Raw genomic sequence first — 21338 nt, 5'->3', positions numbered from 1 at the left:
TCCTGTTCTTCGGCGTCATTCTCAGCCTCGGAATCATCCTGTTGTTCAGGATCGAAATGGATAAACTCTACTCCGGGATCGTCTTTCTCTGTTTCGTAGGACCTGGTGGGCGAGGAAACCTGAGCCCATTCTGACCACCTGACCTTCTTCTCTATCTTCGTCTTTTTCCTACTGGGGTAGCAATTGGGGGTTGTCTCGACAGCGTTATCAGCCTCCTCGGGCTCGGGCGAGCGCTTTCGTTTGAGAATACTGTCTCTCTTCTTCTTCCTCTTGAGAATCTTGACGAACTCGAGCTCAAGCTCGGTGTCAGTATCCGAATCGTAGAAAATGCCGTATTTGGCGGGTGATTCCTCCTGAGTTGGCAAGGGTTCATACCCCACACGGCCGCTTTTCTTCCAGACCTCGATACGAGCCATGGTAATGGCCTGTTGTTGACGACACTTTTTGCAGAACTTCCTCAGTTTGGCGGGGGGATCTTCCGATCCTTGTGACAGTGGTAGTACCTCTTGACGGGGGCCTCCAGTTGGTCCTCAAAGAAACCATAGTCGTCAATGAATGGGTCGCTGGAGAGCTTGTGATCGTTGTAGCGGACCCGTGTGGTTTTAACAATCCTGGCATCCTCGTCAAAGCCCCCTTCGTCAGAGTCCTCTTGGTCCGAGTCTTCATGGAAAGATGAGCTGTCAGGGAGAGTTGGGAAGTCTTCCTCAGATATCTGTCCCTAAAGCCAGGAATGAAGCAGACATGTCAGAAAACATAGCTGGGCCAAGAAAAGAAAAAGGGATATAGTTACCGCGGTGGAGTCTTGGTCTCCTGGAGTCTTTACGATCTGGGCTTCAGCTGTGGAATCCATATCTTCAGCGATTTCACAAAGAAGTTCTTGTGTCTATGTTGCGGGTGAAGGCACAAAAGCCAAACATGTGTGATGCTGCGAAAGAAAACCAAGCTCAGACCTGCTGCAACTGCTATAGAATTCGTAGGTGACACGTCGGCAAAGACACGACGGCAGGCAGCTTGGAGTGAATTCATCGAGAGCAAGATTGGATAAGGGATGGAATTTCCATCACGTTTGTTTTAGCATTCTGGAGCACCATTGCTCCTGTGCTGGCCATCCAAACCAATCAAAATGTTCTCTGCCGTTTTGTCAGAGCAAATAGGTAAGAAAAATTCTGCAAGTACCATACTGGGAGTGAAGTGAATGAGTTCTCTGATGGATGAATTTCTTTGAAAATGGGGCTGTGGTATTATGAAGCATTCTTCTTCAGAGTGCTGTCAATAACATGAAGCAGACAGTAACTCGCAGTGAGTGGTGCATGTAAAATGAAAGGAAAGAGGCACAGCACATGCTAAACAAATCCTTATACCATAAAACCTCATCCCAGGACCGTGAGTGGCTGATCATGTAGGGCCTCTTCAAGGCTATTGTTTAGATACCTTGTAATAGGATTGATGCAAAGCCTTTGGTACCGACACGGGAGATATGCGACAATGGTTCTTTGTCTGTCGTCGATCGAGCCCAGCGGCGATGCCAGGTCCAAGTCCGGGTGCCTTGGCTGCCGGTTTCTTTGTCTGCATCAAAGGTAGTCAACACCCACAGATTCCTAATCAACTCGAGCAGGTACAGCGTGCTTCTTGAAACTTTTGATTGAAAAATCTTCATCTAGCCATTGCACACTGTCTTTACGATGCCGATCACTTTGCCACGAAGCCGCAGGGAGGAGGTGACTGTTCCGGCGATGGAAAAGCTGGCTCCTGTTCACTGTCCACTCCGTGCGGAGACTGACACCCCCGATATTCATGGAAATCGACGGCTCGCTCGGCATGGCCTTGGGGCGGCGAATAGATGGGGTATAACCCCCGACCAGCTAGTCAAAGCCGACTGGGGATGGACGCGATGGCGATGGCTTCCTCATCCTGCCCCCGTGACACCCTATTCCGTTAGTCACCAGCTCCGGATCCTGAAGCCGCCCAAGGCAGGGATCAGCTCAAGTTTCCGCACCTGGAGGAGATCTACCAACTCTTTTATGGATATACTATCAAAATCGAGAGAGGGGGATGCAGATGTGACCCAGACGAAGAAGTCAAGGTATTTAAGCCATTACGACACGTCCTTTGTGCCAGGTTGGGCAAGAGATTTGGAAAGCGACGTTCAAATAATGAGAGACAGATTCAATGAGGTGATCACCAGGCTGCGTGAAGAGAAAGAAGTTGGAAAAGACGGGAGGCCAACATCATCAAGAGTCCTCAACAACTGGCTAAACACGGCGCGCAGGGTACAGGTACCTGGGACTGGAAACACAGTGGTCTCAGGGACAACATCATCAATATCACCTGGAACGAGAACGACACCGGTACCAGGGAGGCAACATCACGAACCTAGGACCCCCTCGGATCAAAAAGACCCAGACCCATCGAACCCTGAGCAAGATGAGTCGAGTACAACACTTGTTGAATCGCCTAATGCGGAGCCGCCGTTGCAACTGATGCTTCGAGCGATAAGACATGAGCTTGTACTCATCAAGGATGCCTATCAGGATTTGAATGACAAATTCACAAGGTACCACAAATTGGCAACTCAGGGTGGACATCAGCGAGGCCAGGAATCCGAGAGTGAGGGATCTAACGAGGAACCTCAGACTCCTAAACCGCCTTGTCAGGCATTGGGGCCAACAACACCAGCAGTAACAAGCCAAACAGACCAAATCCTACCGCCATTGGCGCAGTCGATGACGTGGAGGAACAAACACCTAGAATCACAGAAGGCCAAGTGTGAACAACAAGCAAAGCGACAACAACGAGTAATTGACCACTTACTTGACCGAGTAAAAGCACTAAGTAGAGAAAAGAGCCCCAATGAAACCAGCAGCATACTACCCAACAACTCGGCCGACACCAGCATGACCACGGCTGCGTCTCCGCTTCGAACAGCCAGTCAAGCCAACACAGGTGCTCCTGGCACACAACCTTTGAATGGTCAACCAGGAGGAAGTGCTGCAATTGGTAAAATGGTAGAGGAAAAGATGCGGCAGTTTCACGGCATAGCTGCCACCACAGCTCAAGCTCAGGATGCAAACGTTGCCTCAACGGGTCAGGTCCAAGCTTCAAATACTGCCCCAACAAGCGTGCATGTAGAGACTGCTGCCAGGAGCACCGCCACTAGCACCAATACACCTCCCCAAGGAACTGCAGCCCAAGATCCAGACATTACACAAGCACTCGCTATCCTTGCCCAGGCCCTCTCCACCACTGCTATCCAGGTACCTGTCACTGGAACCGCTCCTAATGACACAGCCTCCGCCGGAACCATCGCCGCTGCCCAAGATCCAAACACAACCCGGGCTCTTGCTATCATCAGAAATGCCCTTGCTGCCACTGGTACTGGCACACCTCCCACAGCAACAGCAACCACCACGCAGACCGTTTCCACCGGCGCCGACGCACCTTCCCACGCAGTAGTAAACGCAGCAACCAACACTGAAGATCCAAAGACGCCGCCTCCTACCACCGAAAGGGTCATCGTCAGGGGTCAAGAGCAAATCCACGCTCTCTTCCGCTCTCTGAGGCTTCAAACCAGGCAGTTCAGCTACAGCGCCGCCTTCCAGCTCGACAGCCCCATGTTGTTCGAGACAGACGTCCAAAAAAAGAACAGGGAGAAGCCGTTTTGTCCACCTGAGCTTTGGGAAAGGCTGAACCGCGATCAGAGAGCCAATCGGATATGCCAGTTGATTTTCATGTGGCTGTGGCGCCAGATACTCCGACCGGGTGTGGAGAGTTTTGGTGTGAAGCCTATGACTGCTGAGCCGGAGAGTTCAGAGAGGGGGTCGCAGGAGGAAATAGCGACCCCTTTTCAGAGGTTTAGTCGAGCCATCGCCCCACTTGGGGATAAGATCTTTCGGACGCTGAGTCCGGTGATTCAGTTCGAGTTTGCTCGAAACGAACACCTTGTTCGGAGGCAGATTTGGAAGTTGTGCCATGATGCTGCGCTGTTGAAGATGATGTTCCGGGAGGGGCCTGGGAAGCAGATGAGGGTTGAGGTACCGGGGGCCCATGGGGACCAGACGGCTGAAAACAAATGGATGGAGCGGGGATTTGACGACTTGACCCATGCTCTTCCCTTCCAGCACTGGGTTCGTGTTATAGACCTGGAGAAGTCCACGGGGAAGAGGGCAATCGTGTGTGTTCCGTTTGGAGCGCTGACGATGGTGGAAGATGGGAAGAAGGTAGTTTTGGAAAGGGCTTGGATAGTTGGAAATGCTAATGAAGGTTCTGGCCTGTTCGTGCTGCAACGGAAGAGTCCCGAAGAAGTAGAAAGAACAGGTCCAGGAACCGAGCACGAAGAGCCAAACGATTCAGATAGCGGCGAGACAGAAGACCGTGATGAGACAGAAGACGCTTGCGAGACAGAACACACTGGCGATAAGGAGATGACTGGCGAAACTGCAAAACCTGTCGAGACAGAAACAATTAGTGAAGGCCCGAAGCCTGATGAGTGGCAGAAGCCCACCAACATCACCCAACAGTCCGAGGTCATTGTTATTTCAAGCGAGGACGCCGATGGTGATGAGTCCGAGTCGGAGTCAGAACACGATGACCTCATGAGGGACCCGACGTGGCGACCAACTGGCTCAACTGGCCAAAGCCAGTCGGGAGAACATTACAAGCGACCCGTTATACAGCTCATCCCGCCAGACACCATCCTGGACGCTCTTCGTAGGCTGCCACCCTCAACTTTGACTGCAACTGATGTGCCATCACAGCCAGCTTCAACAACGTCAACAGATCCTGTACCGACAACGTCATCAGCAGCGATACCCTGGACAAGCTCAACAGCCCCTGGTCGAGACGCAGACGTAGATGGCCAGAACAAGAAGAAGAAAAGAAAAAGGCCGAGGATGGAAAGCGACCCGGATTGGATCCCCGGTCAAACCGATGGGGAGACCGAGCCAAGTACTCGGAGAAGATGAACCGGAAGTTCAGAGGCCATCAAAGAAGCCGCGAGAAACACAAGAGGATGATGAGCTGTGATGATGATGTAGGGTGGTTTAGAAAGGGTTCCCTGCACAGGGCCACGGCTGGAAACACTAAGGAATTCACACCTCTGATTCAAGGCATTTTGTTGCTGTTTACTGAAGTTGTCATATACAAAGCAAAGAGAAAAGATGGTGCGGAAAGAGTGGGTTGATTCTTGAACAGGATAATTTTCAATCAGGTTGATCTGATTTCGATCAGGTTGATTTGATTTCGAGCAGGTCGATTTTTGCGCTGCTTGATTTGATTTCGAACAGGTCGATTTTCAAGCTGCTTGGTTCGATTTCAAGACACTTGATGTGATCTCGACCTGCTTGACTTGATCTCGACCCGCCTGATTTGATCTTGACCAGCTTGATTTGATCTTGAGCTGATTTGTTCGCAGGTAGCTGGTGATTCGATCAAGCTCTGACCCACAGACCCCTTCCATCTGATCTGCCCACAAGTATTTAATTCAGTGCTTGCTCTCTCTCTTTCTCTCTCTTCCGGAGCTTTTCCTTCTCCCCCCCACCGCACTCACCAAAAGTCGCTCTTTTCAAGCGACTTTTCCTCCCTGACTCCCTTTCAAGACTTCTGTTTCATCCCCCACGAGCATCAGCAAGCTTGTTTGCTGCATATGATCTACTCTATGATGGCCGAGATCCATGGCGATGGCATGCCCTTCTCCTGCGCGATCATCACAGTTGTGTATACCAAGGCAAGCGTCTCTGCTCTTCCCGGCGCTTTTTGTGCGGGTGAGCAGGTGAGCTCCGGCTCACAGTCCTCCCCAAGCATATCGTAGCCTCTCAGCCTGTCCTGTGGGCAGGGTCAGGGGTTGTGAGATAAAACGCCCCTCCTATGGAGAGGGCAGAAACACAGGCAAACATTCTTGGTGATTCGAGACAGCGCCGGTGGTTGCAAAGGTTTTCTCTCTGGCCGATAGGTCTTCGCGCTGTCCCTGCCTGCCTTCCGTCATCTGCTCGAAAAGGCGGTTGGTGTGTAGATTGTTTAGTTCATTGCTTAATGGGCACAGGCGCTTGGGACTCCGGTCCAACGAACGCGTAAAGGATCCGCGTGATACTGAAAGAACACCCCCTCCCATGTTTACTGTTGCCGTCTTGCCAGCATGTTTTTTGCTGACTGGGATCTAGCTCATCACAATGCCAGCCCAACTCGTCCACCCCAGATTGCGCAATACATCATCCCGACCGCCGTCCTGCTCGACCGCCAAAAGCAACGCGATCATGAGAAAAAGAGCAAGCCGCACTGGACCGCCAGTTCCGAGGGCGCCAGATGGCACGCGAAATGAAGCTCGCCGAAGTCAAAACCAAGGAGAAGGCCACCGAAACCGATAGATACACCGAGAGGCACCGTGTCATGTCAGAAATCGACACCAAGACTCACGACCATGCTTTGGTCGTGAGATGTGTAGCTTTCGGGGCACTCGGTCTGTTTTGTTTGTTTCTTCTGTGGCTGGGGAAATTGGCGATGATCTGGTGATTGATGGAAATGGTATTGAAGGGATTGTTTGGTGCACCAAGAAAGACAAGAACAGGAAATGACGACTGTTGATTTGCTGGGCCACAGTTATGTTGTGACGGGTTTTCGATGAATGCATGTCTGTCAGATATCACGGGGTGGCATGAGAGTGGTTCGAGTGACATGATTGCCTTTTGTTAAGAGGGGCAGCCGAGAGGGCAGTTTTTGCACACAAAAAATAGGCTCGACTAACAGCAGCAGATGGCACCTTCTGGGCAGCCCATGCCTGTTGCCGGCAGTGCCTGTTGCCAGTGATAGCAAAGTTGCCGAGTGGAAGAGGGGAAAGTGCGTGACAGCAATTGAACTTGACAGCAATCGGCTGATGCCTGACAGGAGTTGAGGGAAGGCAGTTGCACTCGGGGCAGGAGCAAGCAACCGAGTCGCTGGCGGGACGATACGCGAGGCTTGGAGGGATGGTAGTGAGGGAGGAGCAGTGCAGTCGGTTGCTGTCAGCTGGAGACTTGTCCCTGAGATGGCTCGGGTCAGCAGTGACAAAGCAAGCAGGCATTCCTGGAGCTGTCGGGTGGGGCAGTGGCTGCTTGAAACATCACGACAATTCGTGTCCACGGTTCCTGCCGATCACCTCCGTCCAACTTGTCAAAACTCCTCTATGCCGCAGTGGGCTCCAGATTCAAACCCAGTCTCCGGACGCCAAGCCCCGCTTGAGTCCGGACATCCCGGCCGGCCCCATTCTGGAAGGTTTCCCTCTGCTCGGCCTTGGAAGTTGTGATTGCGACCCTGACTGCATTGCGCCTCTGCTGCCTGCAGTTGGTTCTTGCTCTCACTTTGGCCTCATTTCTTCTCAATTGTCAACTGATAGCGGAAAATAATGAACCTCTCCAAGACCTATCGCATCAATAACCTCAACTCGGCCAAATAATACCCCATGAACATGCATGCACCGACGACGGAATCCGGATAGACCCCCGCTGCGGGCGGCAGCCCTACCGACCATGCTACCGTTGCCAAGGATCACAAGCGATGCACCGTTGAACCCCATGCCTGTACCTGACGCTATTCCCCGCAGCACATGGTACCGAATGCTTCCGGTTTGTTTCGTTTTCACCTCTGGAGGGAAATGCGACCTTGACATGCGATCTGCTGGGCTCTGGTTCGCCTGCAATCCCAGCCGGTTAATATCAAGCCCGCATTGAATGCCACAACACTTTCGCCCTCTGTATCCATGCACGCTTGGATGCAGATCGGACGAAATCTCTATTTATGCGACCCATGGTTCATCTCAAAAGACTCCCCTGGAACGGGCGATTGACTGGAAAGATGAGATGGTGAATCGCCCCCCTCGCTTTTACCTTCCCCATTTTTCTTCTTCTTTTTGTTGATAGCTTCTTCCCCCTACCCTTTTTTTTTTTTTAAGGGACTAACTCTTGTTTTTGTCAACCTCGTGGAACCTGATGGCGGCATATCGGTAGTGGCCGCCTCACAATCACATCGATTCGGCCAAATGTCAAGACGTTTGGCATTCCACACCAACCAAACCGGGACGACCACACCAGACACGGGTATATGAATGGAATCGAGAGGAAGCATGGAACACACGGTGAGGCCGTTCTCGATCACAGATCGCGGGCCTCCGCTGCTTGCCATTGATGCAGCTGCTCTGGGACTCGCCCTGATTGCCACGCTTTTACGATGTTATGTCCGCATACGACTCGTCCGCGCCTTTGGCGTTGACGACTGGCTGATGGCCGCAGCCATGGTCACCTTTTCGGCCTACTGTTCTTTTTCCATCGCCGGCGTCACCTACGGCACCGGACAGCATATCGAGGATCTCCCCCCAGAAAACAATGCGACCGCCAAGAAGGTCAGTTCGTCCCATCTCTAACTCTCGTCAAGGCGTCCAAAAACTGACAAAACACAGTGGTGGTGGTGTTGCTATCTAGCCTACTCGGCCACCATGATCCTCTCCAAGCTCTCCATCGCCTACTTCCTCTTGCGCGTCACCATCAGCCGAATCCACCGCTGGATCATTTACTTTTCCGCCATCATTACCGTTGCCAGTTGCGCCACCTTCTTTTTCGTGTCACTCTTTCAGTGCTATCCAGTGTATTATTTCTGGACAAAGCACATGGACCCCGACGGCGGGACTTGCATCGACATGCAGGTTGTGATTGGCCTGGCCTACCTCTTCAGCGCCATGAGCATCATGTCGGACTTTACATTCGCTCTTTTACCAGCATGGATTGTGTCACATTTGAACATGCGGACACGGACAAAGGCTGCCTTGATCACCCTCATGGGATTGGGTTGTTTGTATGTTTGCTGCATTCCGACTTTCTTCTCGTCTGCTAACTGTTCGACAGAGCCAGCGCCGCCGTTGTTGTTCGCCTCCCCTATATGCACCACATTGCCAGCGAGGACTTTCTCTACGACACCACCGATATCGCCATTTGGTCCACCGTCGAGCAATGCCTGGCCATCACGGCCGGTTGCCTCGCCACACTGCAACCCCTGGCCAAGTCTATTGGCTACAGGCTGGGACTCACTACGCGTCCGAGCCTTCCCCTCAGCAACAGCGCCTACAAAATGACGGGGGGCGAGATCTCAGTGAGGAGGTCATTTACCAGAAGAACAGAGACCTTCTCGTCGTGCGCCGTCAACCTGCGAGGCATCCCACTCGAGGAGGGTGGTCTGAAGTTGCAGCCGGGAATCTCGGGGTATACCGCCATGTGTTATAACACGAGCGGTGCGGGCAGCCAAGAGGAACTGAGACCAAGTCAAGTCGACAGGCCGGAAATAGGGGATTCGGACCCGAACCTCAAGGAAGAGGAGGTAATTGCTGTCACTGTAACGGTCAGGGCAAAGGAAGGAAGCCCATAATCTTGCGGTGTTTACTAGGGGCTTTCGATAGAATTTCAACGTCAGCAAATGACTGTACAACAATTGAAAAAAGATATTGCACACTGAATTCTTGCAGCCACTGCAGTCAGACGATGTCGGCTCATGACTTGGTTCGCTTCCACATGGAATAATTGTTCACTTTCGGAATAGGGAACGAGTTTCTTTGTCATCAGGTTGCAGGCGGTGCGGTGTTTGAAGAGAAGAAATATTTCTTACCGTACTAGGCTGGACCTGAGTCTGCTGTCTGGTGGTTTGGTTGCACATGAAGGCTGAGTACGATGGCATCTACAATTCGACAAAACTGCAGCATTTTGTATTCAAAACATTTCTACATGTTAGGTCTTCATGTTTTCATTTGTTACTGCTTACTATAAAGCTTACAATGATTCATAATGGTTTGAATGAACATCATTCACCCCTTGCGTTGGAAAAGGGGGTGAACCAGAATGAATCATCACAGTTGTACGAGCAACCAACCTGCATTATCGGAGGTATAGGTGATTACGGGCTACAATTGTGCAATTCCTTATCGTTTCTATTCCCGCACTTCAAAAGTGGTCAGAGAAAACTCTTACCAGCTTTTGTCTATAGACCAAGCTTGATAGCAGGCAGGTTTGCACACTGCACTGGGCGAGATTCAAGTCCAAAATTGTGACCATGTCCCCACATCCAGGCACCAAGCCAACAGCCCAGCCGACAAGTAAGTGGCTTCCTCACTTCACCTCGCCCAATCAACACCAACGTACCCGGCAGTAAAACACGTCGCAAATTCGCGACTTTTTCTTCCCAGGAAAGCAGCGTCACTCATCTTACCCTGCAATCCTTCTCAGTTCCAAAACACCACCATGACAACACAATCCACCACCACCCCTACCGCCCTCCAAATCCCTGAAATCCTCTCCCAAATATTCCTCCACCTCCCCCCTCTCGACCTCATCACAAGCACCACCCGCGTCTCCCGCCTCTGGCACTCCCTCCTCGAAACCGACCCCCTCCTCCAGCGCCACCTCTTCTTCCTCCCCGACCCCGCCTGGACCACCTACCCGTCCTTCATCCCCTCTCCACGAAAAATCAACCCCTTCTTCAAGACTGTCTTTTCCCTGTTCTTTCACCCCGCCTTTCTGGGCGAGATGGGTGTCTTTTACGCCGCTCGGGCTTCACAGCCTCATTCGAATGGCAACCCACAAGAGGGAAGGCTGGCGCATTGGAGTGACGAAAAGAGAGAGAGGATGCTGAGAAAGGGTGCGAGCTGGAGGAGGATGGGCTGCTGGATGGGGGTGCACACCAGGATGGGTTTTATGGAGAGGGAACCGTCCGGGGGGGTGGTCACTGTGCGGGAACAGGCTTATTGCTTTGTGAAAAGGGACGAGGGGGGCGGGTATGGGCATGTCTTAACGATGGGGGACTTTTACGACTGGATTATTGAGGCGTTGGGCACCGTTTCAAAAACGTTGAAGACGAGTGGCCATAATGAGGATCTCAACATGATGGTGTGGGTTATCATCTGGGGGCAGAAGCTGGGCGGTGGAAGTTACGAGAAGGGTGTGGAGGCGTTTTCTCAATGCCGAAGGGTTATCTTGAGAAATGGTGACAAGATCTCGGAGGATGAGCAGGATGAGATGACAAAAGATGGTGCCGCAAACCGAGCGGAGAGGGAGGGACGTGATGCGGAGCATCTACATCAAGAGCGCCAAGGTTTAGCTACGATGATGGACTGTTATGTTGGGCTGGAATGGCGATTCCGGATGCTTTACATGCCACGACCAGACGCAGTGGAAAGCAGAGACAGTCGGGTGGATATCCGAAAGTTTATGAGCGCTGATGGACGTGATGGCTTCCGGACGGTGAACGCACTCGTTCCAGGCCTGGGTCGTTATCACTCCGCATGGGTTGGGGAACCCTCGATTGGCCATCTATTGGTGGGCTAACCGTTCAGATACTGGGGGGGAATAGCATACAAGTCCAGAGAGGTTGGGACATGGATGGGATGAATGATATTGGATGATAACTATATTTGAAGGTTTTTCGAATGGCTAGTAGACGCAGTCGACAAATGTGTGGAGGGTGGGCTAGATTCCAGCCATACGTCCATCCCTTTCACCGGTCCGCACTCACCAGTTGTGCCAAATAGCATAATCAGTGCCGAAAGCAAACGCATCAACGCGATCAGGCCCCCAGGAAGCAACAGCCGGCTTGCTGACTAGAGTCCCACCAAAGCTTCTCCACGGTCTCCAAGCGGTGCCGTCCCAGTATCTATGCCACAACGCGCTGTCAGTTCCAAGGACATAGACATCCAGCCTGTTGGCCTGGTCCGAAACCACAACAGGCGTAGACTCCAACACACCACCAAGCTCTCCCAGCCTGCCCATCTCCGCCCATCCCACCACTTGTGAATCAAGTCCCTCTTCGCACTAACAGCAAAGACATCGATCCTGTTCGGCCCCCAAGACACCGCCACAGGGTCAGAATGCAGAGTCCCGCCGAGATTCTCCCATCCGCTGTTCCATCTGCTCCCATCCCACCACTTATGCTGGAGAGAAGAGTCCTGAGCCGAGACGGCAAACAGGTCAAGACGGTTGGCAGACCAAGCAGTCGTCGAGGTGGAACCCTTCATGCGACCGCCCATCGACTCCCAGCCTCCCCATGCGCGCCCGTTCCACCATCTATGCCAGATGGCCGAATCCTTGCCTTTGGCAAACACATCCAGACGGTTGGGACCCCAGGCCACGACGGACGGGTCACCCTCGATCTGGCCTCCGAGATCCTCGAAGCCACCCCAGCTGCGGCCATCCCACCACTTGTGGCTTTTATCACAGCGTAAGCATGTGTTCAAAAAGGGGAAAAATAAAAAGCCCTCACATGAGTGAACTGTTGACCCCAACAGAGAAGAGATCGAGCCTGTTGGGACCTCACGCAGCGGGGATAAGGGAAGAGGTGAGCTGTCCACCAAGGGACTCCCAGTTATTCCACGAGCGGCCGTCCCACCAACGGTGCCACATGGCGCTGTTGAGCCCGACGCCAAAGAGGTCGAGACGGTTGGGTCCCCAGGCGACGACAGAGGGAGCATAGGGGGTAAAAGCTCCACCAAGGGACTCCCAACGGCCAGGGACCGTGAGACGGGGAGAGAGATTGCCGGGGTGGGCAGAAACGAAGGAGAGGCTTGCGCCCAGGAGGAGAGCGGTGGCGGAGACCATCTTCGGGAAGCTTGAGGCTGGAACTATGGCTTACTCGAGCCGGTGTGGATGAAAGAAAAGCCCCTTGGATGAGCTGTCGGAGGGGATTTTATAGATGGCAAAACATCGCGAGACTCGCCATGACGGTGGTTTTGGTGAATGTTGTCGTCTCAATGCGGACGCAATGTTCAAGACCCTGCAGCAAGGTGCAAGCTGAAGTGAGTCTTTGAGGAACGTGGACTAGCCCTGCATGGCGGTGAAATCCCCGAGTTCTTAAAGTTGGGGTCTTTCATGACGAAGTTGTGCTGGCATGCTGACCCTATATTGTCTCTGTCGGACAAATTGGTCTTGGGGGAAATTCATTCATAGAGCGGCGGTCGATTACAATCAGTCACACAAGCCTTGGGAAAGCGAGACAGAGCTTTGTCAGCCACACATACCTTACCCATTCATATATTGGAAGCACAATCTTGAGTCGCCTGCCTATGATTATGAGGCTGCTACTTGCCATACTCATGACTCGTGTCGACACCATGATGCGGCGATTCATCGGGTGCTACAATAGCACGAGTATTCCAGCAGGATGATCAGTATAACAAGATGGAGTCGTGATCATTCAATCATGTAAAGGTTGGTGGAGCTGGGCGGAGTTGACAATGGCTGCGGACAAAGAGAAGAAGACTGCAGCGTGACATTCAGGCGTGATCCTGGCATCCCCCAGGTCACACACACCTTTGGCCTTTGGCTGTTTCTAGCACCATCACCGACCGAGGCAGCATTGGATCGCTGATCAAGCCACTAAACCGTTGCAATCTCACAACCCCGCAGATCTTGTCTCAGAGCAGGAAGACGCGCCAAGTGTCGCCAAGAAACCTTTTCCAGTTGAAGATGGCCCAACAAACTTCGTCTTGTTATGAGCGTCATCATCCAGCCAAACCGAACACGACATGCGAGTTCATCAGGGACAATGCAGCTTGCTAAAACTTTGGGTGAGGGAAGCCATTGGACAAGGCGAGAAAAGGGATCCCATTTACCCCAGAAAGCTTGGATCTAATGCTATGAGATTGGCAAAACGCCGCTGATCACCCCCCTGTTCAGGCATAACTTCGCAGCATCTCAATGAGGAGAGCATCACCGACCAGGGCAGTACCAAGCCCCTGGGAAGCGCACATGTCACGATGTTGCATGTGCTTTCTTGCGGACACAAAATCCTCGGCAACCCCCCAGACGGGAGACTGCAGACAGCAGCATCCTCTCCTCGGCTGCCCTCTCTCACCACCCTCCCCGCTCTGACATGTTTCTCCAACGTGTCCTGGCCCTTGGGGCTGCATGTGCAAGTCTCAGCCTCGTTCGCGCCGTTGACCTCACGGGCTACGAGTACGTAGTAGTTGGTTCCGGCGCAGGAGGTGGCCCTCTGGCTGCGCGTCTTGCCCTTGCCGGTCACAAAACACTCTTGATCGAGGCCGGCGACGATCAGGGACAGAGCATCAACTACACCGTACCAGCATACCATGCCCGAGTATCCGAAGACCCCAAGCTTGCTTGGAACTTCTTCGTCCGTCACTATGCCGACGACGAACGCCAGGCAAGAGACTGGAAGACCAGCTACGACACACCAGATGGCACCATCTACTCTGGCCTCAACCCTCCTAAAGGGTCCAAGATGAAGGGTGTTCTCTACCCCAGGACCGGATCACTTGGCGGGTGCACTTCGCACAATGCCATGGTGGCCGTGTATCCTCACGAGTCTGATTTTAACTACATCAGCACCCTTACGGGGGATAGCTCATGGCGGCCCGACAATATGCGCAAGTACTTTGCCCGGATGGAGAGGAAGCAGTATATCAACGGTCTTTACAAGGGACATGGAAGAGATGGTTGGTTCACCACCGAGGTTGCCCCCCTGACCATTCCCCTCAAAGATCCTCAACTGCTGGCCACCCTGACCGGCGGTGCTTCTGCCCTCGGAAGCCTCAGCAACCAGATCTTGAACGTCGGCACTCTTCTCGCAGGCGACCTCAATGCGGACAGCAGTCTCCGTGATAGACAGCCTGCCTACTACCAGATCCCCATCAGCACCGACAAGGGAACCCGTCTCGGAACCCGCGAGTTTGTCGTCTCCGTCCGGGACGCCAAGAACCCTGACGGCAGCAAGAAGTACCCTCTCGATGTTCGCCTCAACTGCCATGTCACCAAGGTCATCTTCGACAAGAAGTCTTCCCCTCCCAGGGCCATTGGTGTGGAGTTCCTCGACGGCGCCTACCTCTACCGCGCCAGCCCTCTGTCCACTGGAGCCAAGGGAACCCCCGGGTCTGCCCGCGCCTCGAGAGAGGTCATTCTCGCCGGCGGCACCTACAACTCGCCCCAGCTTCTCAAGCTCTCTGGCATTGGCCCCAAGGACGAGCTCAAATCTTTCAACATCCCCGTCCTCGTCGATCTTCCTGGTGTCGGCGCCAACCTCCAGGACCACTACGAGACGGCGGTGACAGCCCGCGCTCCCCGTTCCTACAACGCCCTCAAGGACTGCACGTTCCTCTTCAACACCACCGACGACCCCTGCCTCGACAAATGGCAGCGTCCCATCCTCGGTGACCGCGGCACCTACGCCTCCAACGGCTTCGCAGCCGCCATGCTCTCCAAGTCCACCACCACCCCGGACGGCTCCTTCGACACGTTTGTCTTTGGCGGCCCGGTCAACTTCCACGGGTACTATCCGGGCTACAGCTACGCCGCCGTTGCCGAGTCCGACCTCTGGACCTGGGCCGTCCTCAAGGCTCACCCCCGCAACACGGCCGGTTTTGTGCGCCTTCGGTCCGCCGACCCGTTGGACGTACCCGAGATCAACTACAACTACTTCGACACCGGCAGTGGAGACTGGAGGGCGGATATCCAGACTATTGTTGAGGGTATTGAGCTCGCGCGGGAGGCGCTGCGCAAGCAGCCTGTCCGGACGAACGAGATTCTCCCTGGTGCGGGGACGAATACGAGAGAGGAGCTGGAAGCTTACATCAAGGATACTAGCTGGGGTCATCACGCCAGCTCGACCTGCCCTATTGGTCCTGACGGTGACCCGATGGCCGTGCTGGACAGCAAGTTCCGGGTCAGAGGCGTGAAGGGGTTGAGGGTGGTCGATGCTAGTGTGTATCCCAGGATTCCGGGCACATTCACTGCTGTGTCGACCATGATGGTGGCCGAAAAGGCTGCGGATGACATTCTGGCCGAGGCCAACTGAGTAGGTGGTTTTGAAGTTGGGCGGTTCGATGTTAATATATGTATCGTAATAATGTATTTAAGAGCATGGTGTCAATAAACTTGAATAGGGACATTGTTGAGGAGTTACTAAGCCCCCGAAGAGATGCTCTGGTTGAGAATTGCTCAGGTGAAAGAAGTTGTGTACCTAGTCTCTTGTGTCAGTACAACTTTCAACACGAGCTTTTGAGCTCGAGCATGGCAAGGGTGCCCACGAATTCTTGGGAAAGCATATTTATCCACTCTTCCATATCCAGCAAGACTTCCTTTTCGGGACCGGGGGAAAAGATCATTGGCTGACGGTGATATTGGTGCTGACGTAGGTAGATAGATGCGATTACTCACCACCACTTCAAGATTCGCCGCTGAGCCGGAATTCGAGATATGATCAGCCCACTCAACCTACATGTAAGCACCACTATGCAACCTCGTGTCTTCCAGAATTCTCGTACTGATGCTTAGCGTGCTCTCGTGATGGCCCTGCCTTAGCGGTCCTGCGAAACACCGCCTCGTAGCAACGTTACTACTTCACGAACTTCCGAAATCGATCATCGTGATACTGAGACTATTGAAAATATCAGGAATGTTGAGAAACGTATGAGGATGGTGGCGGACCGCTATAAGAAGTTGAAGGCATAGCGTGAAGGCATCGCTAGGTATAAAAAGGATGCTTCCAGCTGTGTGAAGAGTTCCCTTCTCTCTATTAGCACGCAACAAGTCAACATTGGATTCAATACCTACTCAACTGACATTCAATATCCCCAAGCTTCATTAAAACATCCAAGATGAAGTCCTTCGCCGCCATCATTCTCACCGCCCTGCTCGGCTCTGCCGTCGCTGCTCCCCTTGAGCCCCGTGTCGATGCTCAGGAGTTTGATGTCTCCGAGTTTACCGCCGGCTGCATCCCCCACGGAACTCTCTGCACGTATGCTTTCCCCTCCCACCTCCTTCACGATCTCTTCTAACCGCTCTCCACAGCATTCGCTTCAAGGTAGCCACCAACCAGATGCCCTACGCCACCGAGTGCGGCTTCTCTGGCACGCCGCTCGGCTCCAGCTCTCTTCCCGACACCGGCTTCGCCACATGTACCGACCCGAGCATCATCTGGTCGTTCCGTCGCGTCCAGACTGCTGATGCAACCGGGCCTGCTCCCTTTTACGAGCTTGCTCTGTCCAACGCGGGTCAGAACATTGCTGCGGCCAAGTTCTGGCCTGCGTCGGCTTTTCCCATCTTGCAGTCGGGCGCATCGTTTTATCAGCAGTACAATGGCGAGCAGAGGTTCGTCATTCATCAATGAGGGATTGCTGTTGGGGGTCATGGTAACCCGCCGGTATAGATGATTGTGTGGCTAGGAGGAAGATGATGGAAGCACGTTACCGCACAGACAAGTGGGGGAAGCAAGGCAGGGGATAGAGGCGAATAAAGTGACGGGATCTCATCTTGTTTGTCTGTGATAGTCCCAGCCTAAGCGCATAAATGCCGCCCATTGAAAGTCCTATTCTGAAAAAACATGAACACGGGAAAGGGCACCTTACCGACTTTACGTATGCATGGTCCTCTGCCCAGCAGCCTAAGAGTCCACTCTTTGATTCACACTGTGAAGGATGCGTTGCATCGCCTCACTTTTTCTTTGGTGAGCCTCATTGAAAGGTAGGTAGGTTTCTCAGTCATCGATCATTGCATCTGCCATCTCTTGAACACTAATACTTCACTTAATTGCATGTAATTTTTGTTGGAAACCAGATAGATAGTAGGAGTGCCTAGAGGTACCTACCTCCTAGATACCTATTTGCACACCGGAACAAGGGGAAGCCCATTCCCAGTCTCAATCCATCATCGTGGCTCATCGCGGCTGCAAAAACAGTCCGAAATGTGGCCCAACACAGGAAGGCCAACTGCAGTCGGGCGGGATGTGAACGAACCAATCACCTGCGACAATCACATGAAGCGTTTGTCCAATATGTTCCGCTGTCTTTCCGGGTCGGCTGGGCACCTTGCTGGTACGGTCTCTATATGGCCAAAAAAAAACCTCTTGGTATGCATAGAGGCCTGCAATTGCGCACTATGCAACTCATAGCAGATTGCTGATCCATCACCTTCAGTCTTACAAATACCCATTTTCATCCCTCTCTCTCTCTCTCTCTTTCTCCTCTTCTCTCCTCTTCTATCTTTTCCCTCTCCAACACTCGTTGCCAACCTACCGAAGGTAGTCAACTTTTCTTTTCCAGTGTCATCTTTCTCGGCCTGTTTGCCTGGCCTGCCTCTGTCTCTTGGGCTTTATAGGCCTCTCTCATCGTTACGTAATGGTGGCTTTCGAGAGTGAGGTCCTGAGCAAGCTATGCTCCCAGGATCAGCTCGAACTCCTTGACGCCATCGATCAGCTTCGCTTACAGGGGATCAACAACTATGTTTCCCTTCCTCAAATCATCGTGTGTGGAGATCAATCTTCAGGCAAAAGCTCCGTGCTACAGGCCATCTCGGGGGTGTCGTTCCCAGTCAATGGAAACCTCTGCACTCGCTTTCCTACCGAGTTAGTTTTGCGCCGGACACCCCACGTAAGCGCCAAAGTATCTATCGTCCCAAGCGACTCTCGGACCGAATCTGAACAGGCTTCGCTGCGTGGATTCCAGGAACACCTAGACGACTTTGCGGGTCTCCCCAAGCTGATCGACGAGGCTAAGCTTGCGATGGGCATTTCAACACATGGTAAAGCCTTCGCCAAAGACATCCTCAGGGTTGAAATCACAGGTCCTGACCGTCCGCACCTCACCATCGTTGATCTGCCTGGTCTCATTCACTCTCCGACAAGGCAGCAGTCGGCCTCCGATGTTGAGCTTATCCAAGAAGTTGTGCAGGGCTATATGAACGAGCCCAGGTGCATCATCTTGGCTGTCGTCTCTGCCAAGAATGACTTTGCCAACCAGGTGGTCCTCAAGCTGGCGCGTGCCGTGGACAACATTGGTAGTCGGACATTGGGAGTCATCACAAAGCCCGATGACTTGACCCCAGGATCTGACCGTGAAGCTCTTTATCTATCTCTCGCAAGAAACCAGCAGTTCGAGTTTCGCCTTGGCTGGCACGTACTGAGGAATATGGATTCTGAGAAAGGCACTTCAACTCTGGGTGAGCGTGATGCCAACGAAGCAGAGTTCTTCCGCAAAGGTTCCTGGACCGGGTTGCATTCTTCTCATCTCGGCATTTCCAACTTGAGGACTCGTCTAAGCAAGGTTCTTCTGGGACAGATTGCAGCTGAACTCCCGAGCTTGCTGAGCGAGATTGACGAAAAGTTCAAAGCCTGTCAACTTCAGCTCGAAACGCTCGGCCAACCCAGAGATTCGCCTGACGAACAAAGACGGTACCTCCTTCACCTAAGCCAGGCGTTCCAGGCTTTAGTTACGGCTTCAACGAGCGGCAGTTACAACGGCGAGTTCTTCGAGGACGCAATGACAGCGGTTGGATATAAACAGCGCATCCGAGCTGTCATCCAGAACCTCAATGAAGCGTTCGCCGAGGAGTTGGCAAAGGCGGGGCATTTTCGGGCCATTGGGGATTTTGAGTCAACATCAAACCTCGGGGCTTCGCTCAAACCACAGCAGGTGACGAGGGATGAATTTTTGAACCACATTGAGGAGGTGATTCGGAGGACCCGTGGACGGGAGCTGCCGGGCACGTTCAACCCACTGGTTGTTGTGACGCTTTTTCATGAGCAATCTCAGCACTGGGGACAGGTTGCTCGCCAGCATGTCGAGAAGATGTGGCGAGCTGCTGGTCGCTTTCTAGAATTGGTCATCGATCACATTGCAGACCGCTCAACCTCTCGTGGGCTGAAGAACGAGATCTCCGGGCCTGCCATGCAAAGAATCAGGAAGGAGGTAGCCGACAAGACCGCCGAGCTGGTTGCCCCGCATCAAAAGGGTCATCCCATCACATACAACCACTATTTCACCGAAACGCTCCAGAAGGTCCGGCGCGAGAGGGACTCCAAGAGGACAGCGAGAATTCTTCGTAACTTCTTCCAGATTTCTGACACAAATGATTTGACCAGCGTGCCGATTGCGCACCCTGACTCGGGCGATGTTGCTATGTGGGATATCCAGAGCTTGGTTACGTCCCTTGCCGACACCAACGAGCCAGATATGTGCCGCTTTGCAGCCAACGAAGCTTTGGATTGCCTGAACGCCTACTATAAGGTGAGAGCTTGCACTCTCCCTCTCTCCCCTATATTTGCCTCAAGTACATATTTAACGGTCGACGTCATCACTTTTTTAGGTTGCCTTGAAACGTTTCGTTGATGATGTTGCTGTTGAGGTCATTGAGACAAAGCTCATCTCTGTTTTGCACGACATTCTTTCCCCACTCGGCGTGTATGAGATGTCAACCACGCTGATTTCTCGCATCGCGGGAGAGTCCGAAGAGAATCGCGCCGAACGTGAACAGCTTACCAAACAGCTTGATGTCTTGCGAAACGGTCTTGAGACTTGTAAGAGGTTCGCGGGGTTTCGGGCCAGTGGTGGTAAGCTTGATGTCTCATGTTTGTATTCGAGTCCACCGTGTGCTTTGTTTCTGACTCGCTTCTCAGACTCAGTATTTGTGTCTATCAAGGCAGCTGGCAATTCCCCTATGACTGGCGACTACGATAGCGACATGGAATCTCTGGTGAAGATAGAAGAAACCGATACACAGCGAGAACGGGAAACATCTTCTATTAGGTCACCACCCATCTCGCTAGAAGAGCCAGAACCGGGACCGGAAGTAGAGCTTGAGCCGGAGCCTGAGCCGGAGCCGGAGTCGGAGCCTGAGCCGGAGCCTGAGCCCGAAGAGTACAACTCGTCTCCGCGAGTTCAGAACAAGAAAAGGGTTTGGAGGGCAGGGAAGATAACCTATTAGAGTCAGTGCTGGGCGTCGAATATCACGCAGGTGGAGGACAAACTGGAGCTACTAGTGATGCGGAATGGGGAGCCGGGAAGTGCTCTCAAAACTATGGGAGTTTAGCAGTTTTTCTAATGGGATCCTATGCATTTGCCATCGCTCATCCAATCCAAGCCGATAGAGTGTCTAGGTTGAGACATATAATCCGCGCTGCTCAATGTTAAAGAGTTTACTCGTGGCGAAAACTCCCTACCCACACTCTTCAAGGCTGTTCTGAAAAGCCATGTTACCCAGGGTAAATGGAAGCCGTTTTACAGTCCCCAGAGGTAAATGATGCTGCTCATGCGTAGGAACCGTGGACCTGTTTACTCCATACATATCATCAATGATGCTTCAAGCCCCAGTGAATCCTGCCCCGAAACGCCGGGCACGATTGGCTGGATCACGTATGCTCTCTTGGCTTGGATACCTTCCTCTTCAAGACTTGGTTTCGACTGGTTCTGTCACATGTACCAGGTACCAGGTCATTTTCTTGATATGACACTCTCACGATTTTCATGTTGACTTTCCAGAATCAACGCGTATCAAGCTGAGAAATGCGCGCTAACAGAGTTGGTCAGCTAGGCAGCAAGCAGCCCCACCCAA

General features: G+C 52.8%; 7 protein-coding genes across 7 annotated transcripts; 6 read left to right on the top strand and 1 right to left on the bottom strand.

Annotated features, from left to right (window-relative positions):
* Nucleotides 1-1682: 1682 nt before the first annotated feature.
* QC762_301030 (uncharacterized protein) lies at nt 1683-4961 on the top strand (the record flags this gene model as incomplete). Its single annotated transcript, XM_062888410.1, has 1 exon — nt 1683-4961. One exon carries the CDS (start codon nt 1683-1685, stop codon nt 4959-4961), a length of 3279 nt encoding a protein of 1092 aa, XP_062744273.1.
* A 1917-nt stretch (nt 4962-6878) lies between these two features.
* QC762_301040 (uncharacterized protein) lies at nt 6879-9381 on the top strand (the record flags this gene model as incomplete). The annotated part of the gene is made up of 3 exons (XM_062888411.1): nt 6879-8365; nt 8423-8814; nt 8865-9381. The coding sequence occupies exons 1-3, from the start codon at nt 8072-8074 to the stop codon at nt 9379-9381; spliced, it is 1203 nt and encodes a 400-aa protein (XP_062744272.1). The 5' UTR covers nt 6879-8071.
* Nucleotides 9382-10059: 678 nt separating this feature from the next.
* Nucleotides 10060-11330, top strand: QC762_301045 (uncharacterized protein; the record flags this gene model as incomplete). Its single annotated transcript, XM_062888412.1, has 2 exons — nt 10060-10102; nt 10201-11330. The coding sequence occupies 2 exons, from the start codon at nt 10060-10062 to the stop codon at nt 11328-11330; spliced, it is 1173 nt and encodes a 390-aa protein (XP_062744271.1).
* Nucleotides 11331-11513: 183 nt separating this feature from the next.
* QC762_301050 (uncharacterized protein) lies at nt 11514-12596 on the bottom strand (the record flags this gene model as incomplete). Its single annotated transcript, XM_062888413.1, is given in 3 exon segments — nt 11514-11813; nt 11819-12206; nt 12316-12596. Coding segments are annotated over 3 exon segments (969 nt in total).
* On the top strand, nt 12196-15807 carry QC762_301060 (uncharacterized protein; the record flags this gene model as incomplete). The annotated part of the gene is made up of 2 exons (XM_062888414.1): nt 12196-13564; nt 13718-15807. The coding sequence occupies exons 1-2, from the start codon at nt 13489-13491 to the stop codon at nt 15805-15807; spliced, it is 2166 nt and encodes a 721-aa protein (XP_062744269.1). The 5' UTR covers nt 12196-13488.
* A 444-nt stretch (nt 15808-16251) lies between these two features.
* Nucleotides 16252-17170, top strand: QC762_301070 (uncharacterized protein). Its single transcript, XM_062888415.1, has 2 exons — nt 16252-16749; nt 16803-17170. The coding sequence occupies exons 1-2, from the start codon at nt 16610-16612 to the stop codon at nt 17119-17121; spliced, it is 459 nt and encodes a 152-aa protein (XP_062744268.1). The 5' UTR covers nt 16252-16609; the 3' UTR covers nt 17122-17170.
* Nucleotides 17171-17621: 451 nt separating this feature from the next.
* On the top strand, nt 17622-20935 carry QC762_0048490 (uncharacterized protein). The gene is made up of 4 exons (XM_062883456.1): nt 17622-17859; nt 17927-20014; nt 20094-20337; nt 20404-20935. The coding sequence occupies exons 2-4, from the start codon at nt 18128-18130 to the stop codon at nt 20709-20711; spliced, it is 2439 nt and encodes an 812-aa protein (XP_062744267.1). The 5' UTR covers nt 17622-17859; nt 17927-18127; the 3' UTR covers nt 20712-20935.
* Nucleotides 20936-21338: the final 403 nt, after the last annotated feature.

This window comes from Podospora pseudocomata, chromosome 3, assembly GCF_035222375.1.
Source record: "Podospora pseudocomata strain CBS 415.72m chromosome 3, whole genome shotgun sequence".
NCBI lineage: Eukaryota > Fungi > Ascomycota > Sordariomycetes > Sordariales > Podosporaceae > Podospora > Podospora pseudocomata.
The sequence above is the reverse complement of the archived record's forward strand: the minus strand, read 5'-3'. Positions and strand labels throughout refer to the sequence as shown.

Bases quoted from the DNA above. Each gene is read 5' to 3' on its own strand.
- QC762_301070 (XM_062888415.1), top strand. From the start codon at position 16,610: ATGAAGTCCTTCGCCGCCATCATTCTCACCGCCCTGCTCGGCTCTGCC. The intron at 16,750-16,802 runs GTATGCTTTCCC...CGCTCTCCACAG, and splicing joins CCCCACGGAACTCTCTGCAC to CATTCGCTTCAAGGTAGCCA.
- QC762_0048490 (XM_062883456.1), top strand. From the start codon at position 18,128: ATGGTGGCTTTCGAGAGTGAGGTCCTGAGCAAGCTATGCTCCCAGGAT. The intron at 20,015-20,093 runs GTGAGAGCTTGC...TCACTTTTTTAG, and splicing joins GCCTGAACGCCTACTATAAG to GTTGCCTTGAAACGTTTCGT. The intron at 20,338-20,403 runs GTAAGCTTGATG...CTCGCTTCTCAG, and splicing joins GGGGTTTCGGGCCAGTGGTG to ACTCAGTATTTGTGTCTATC.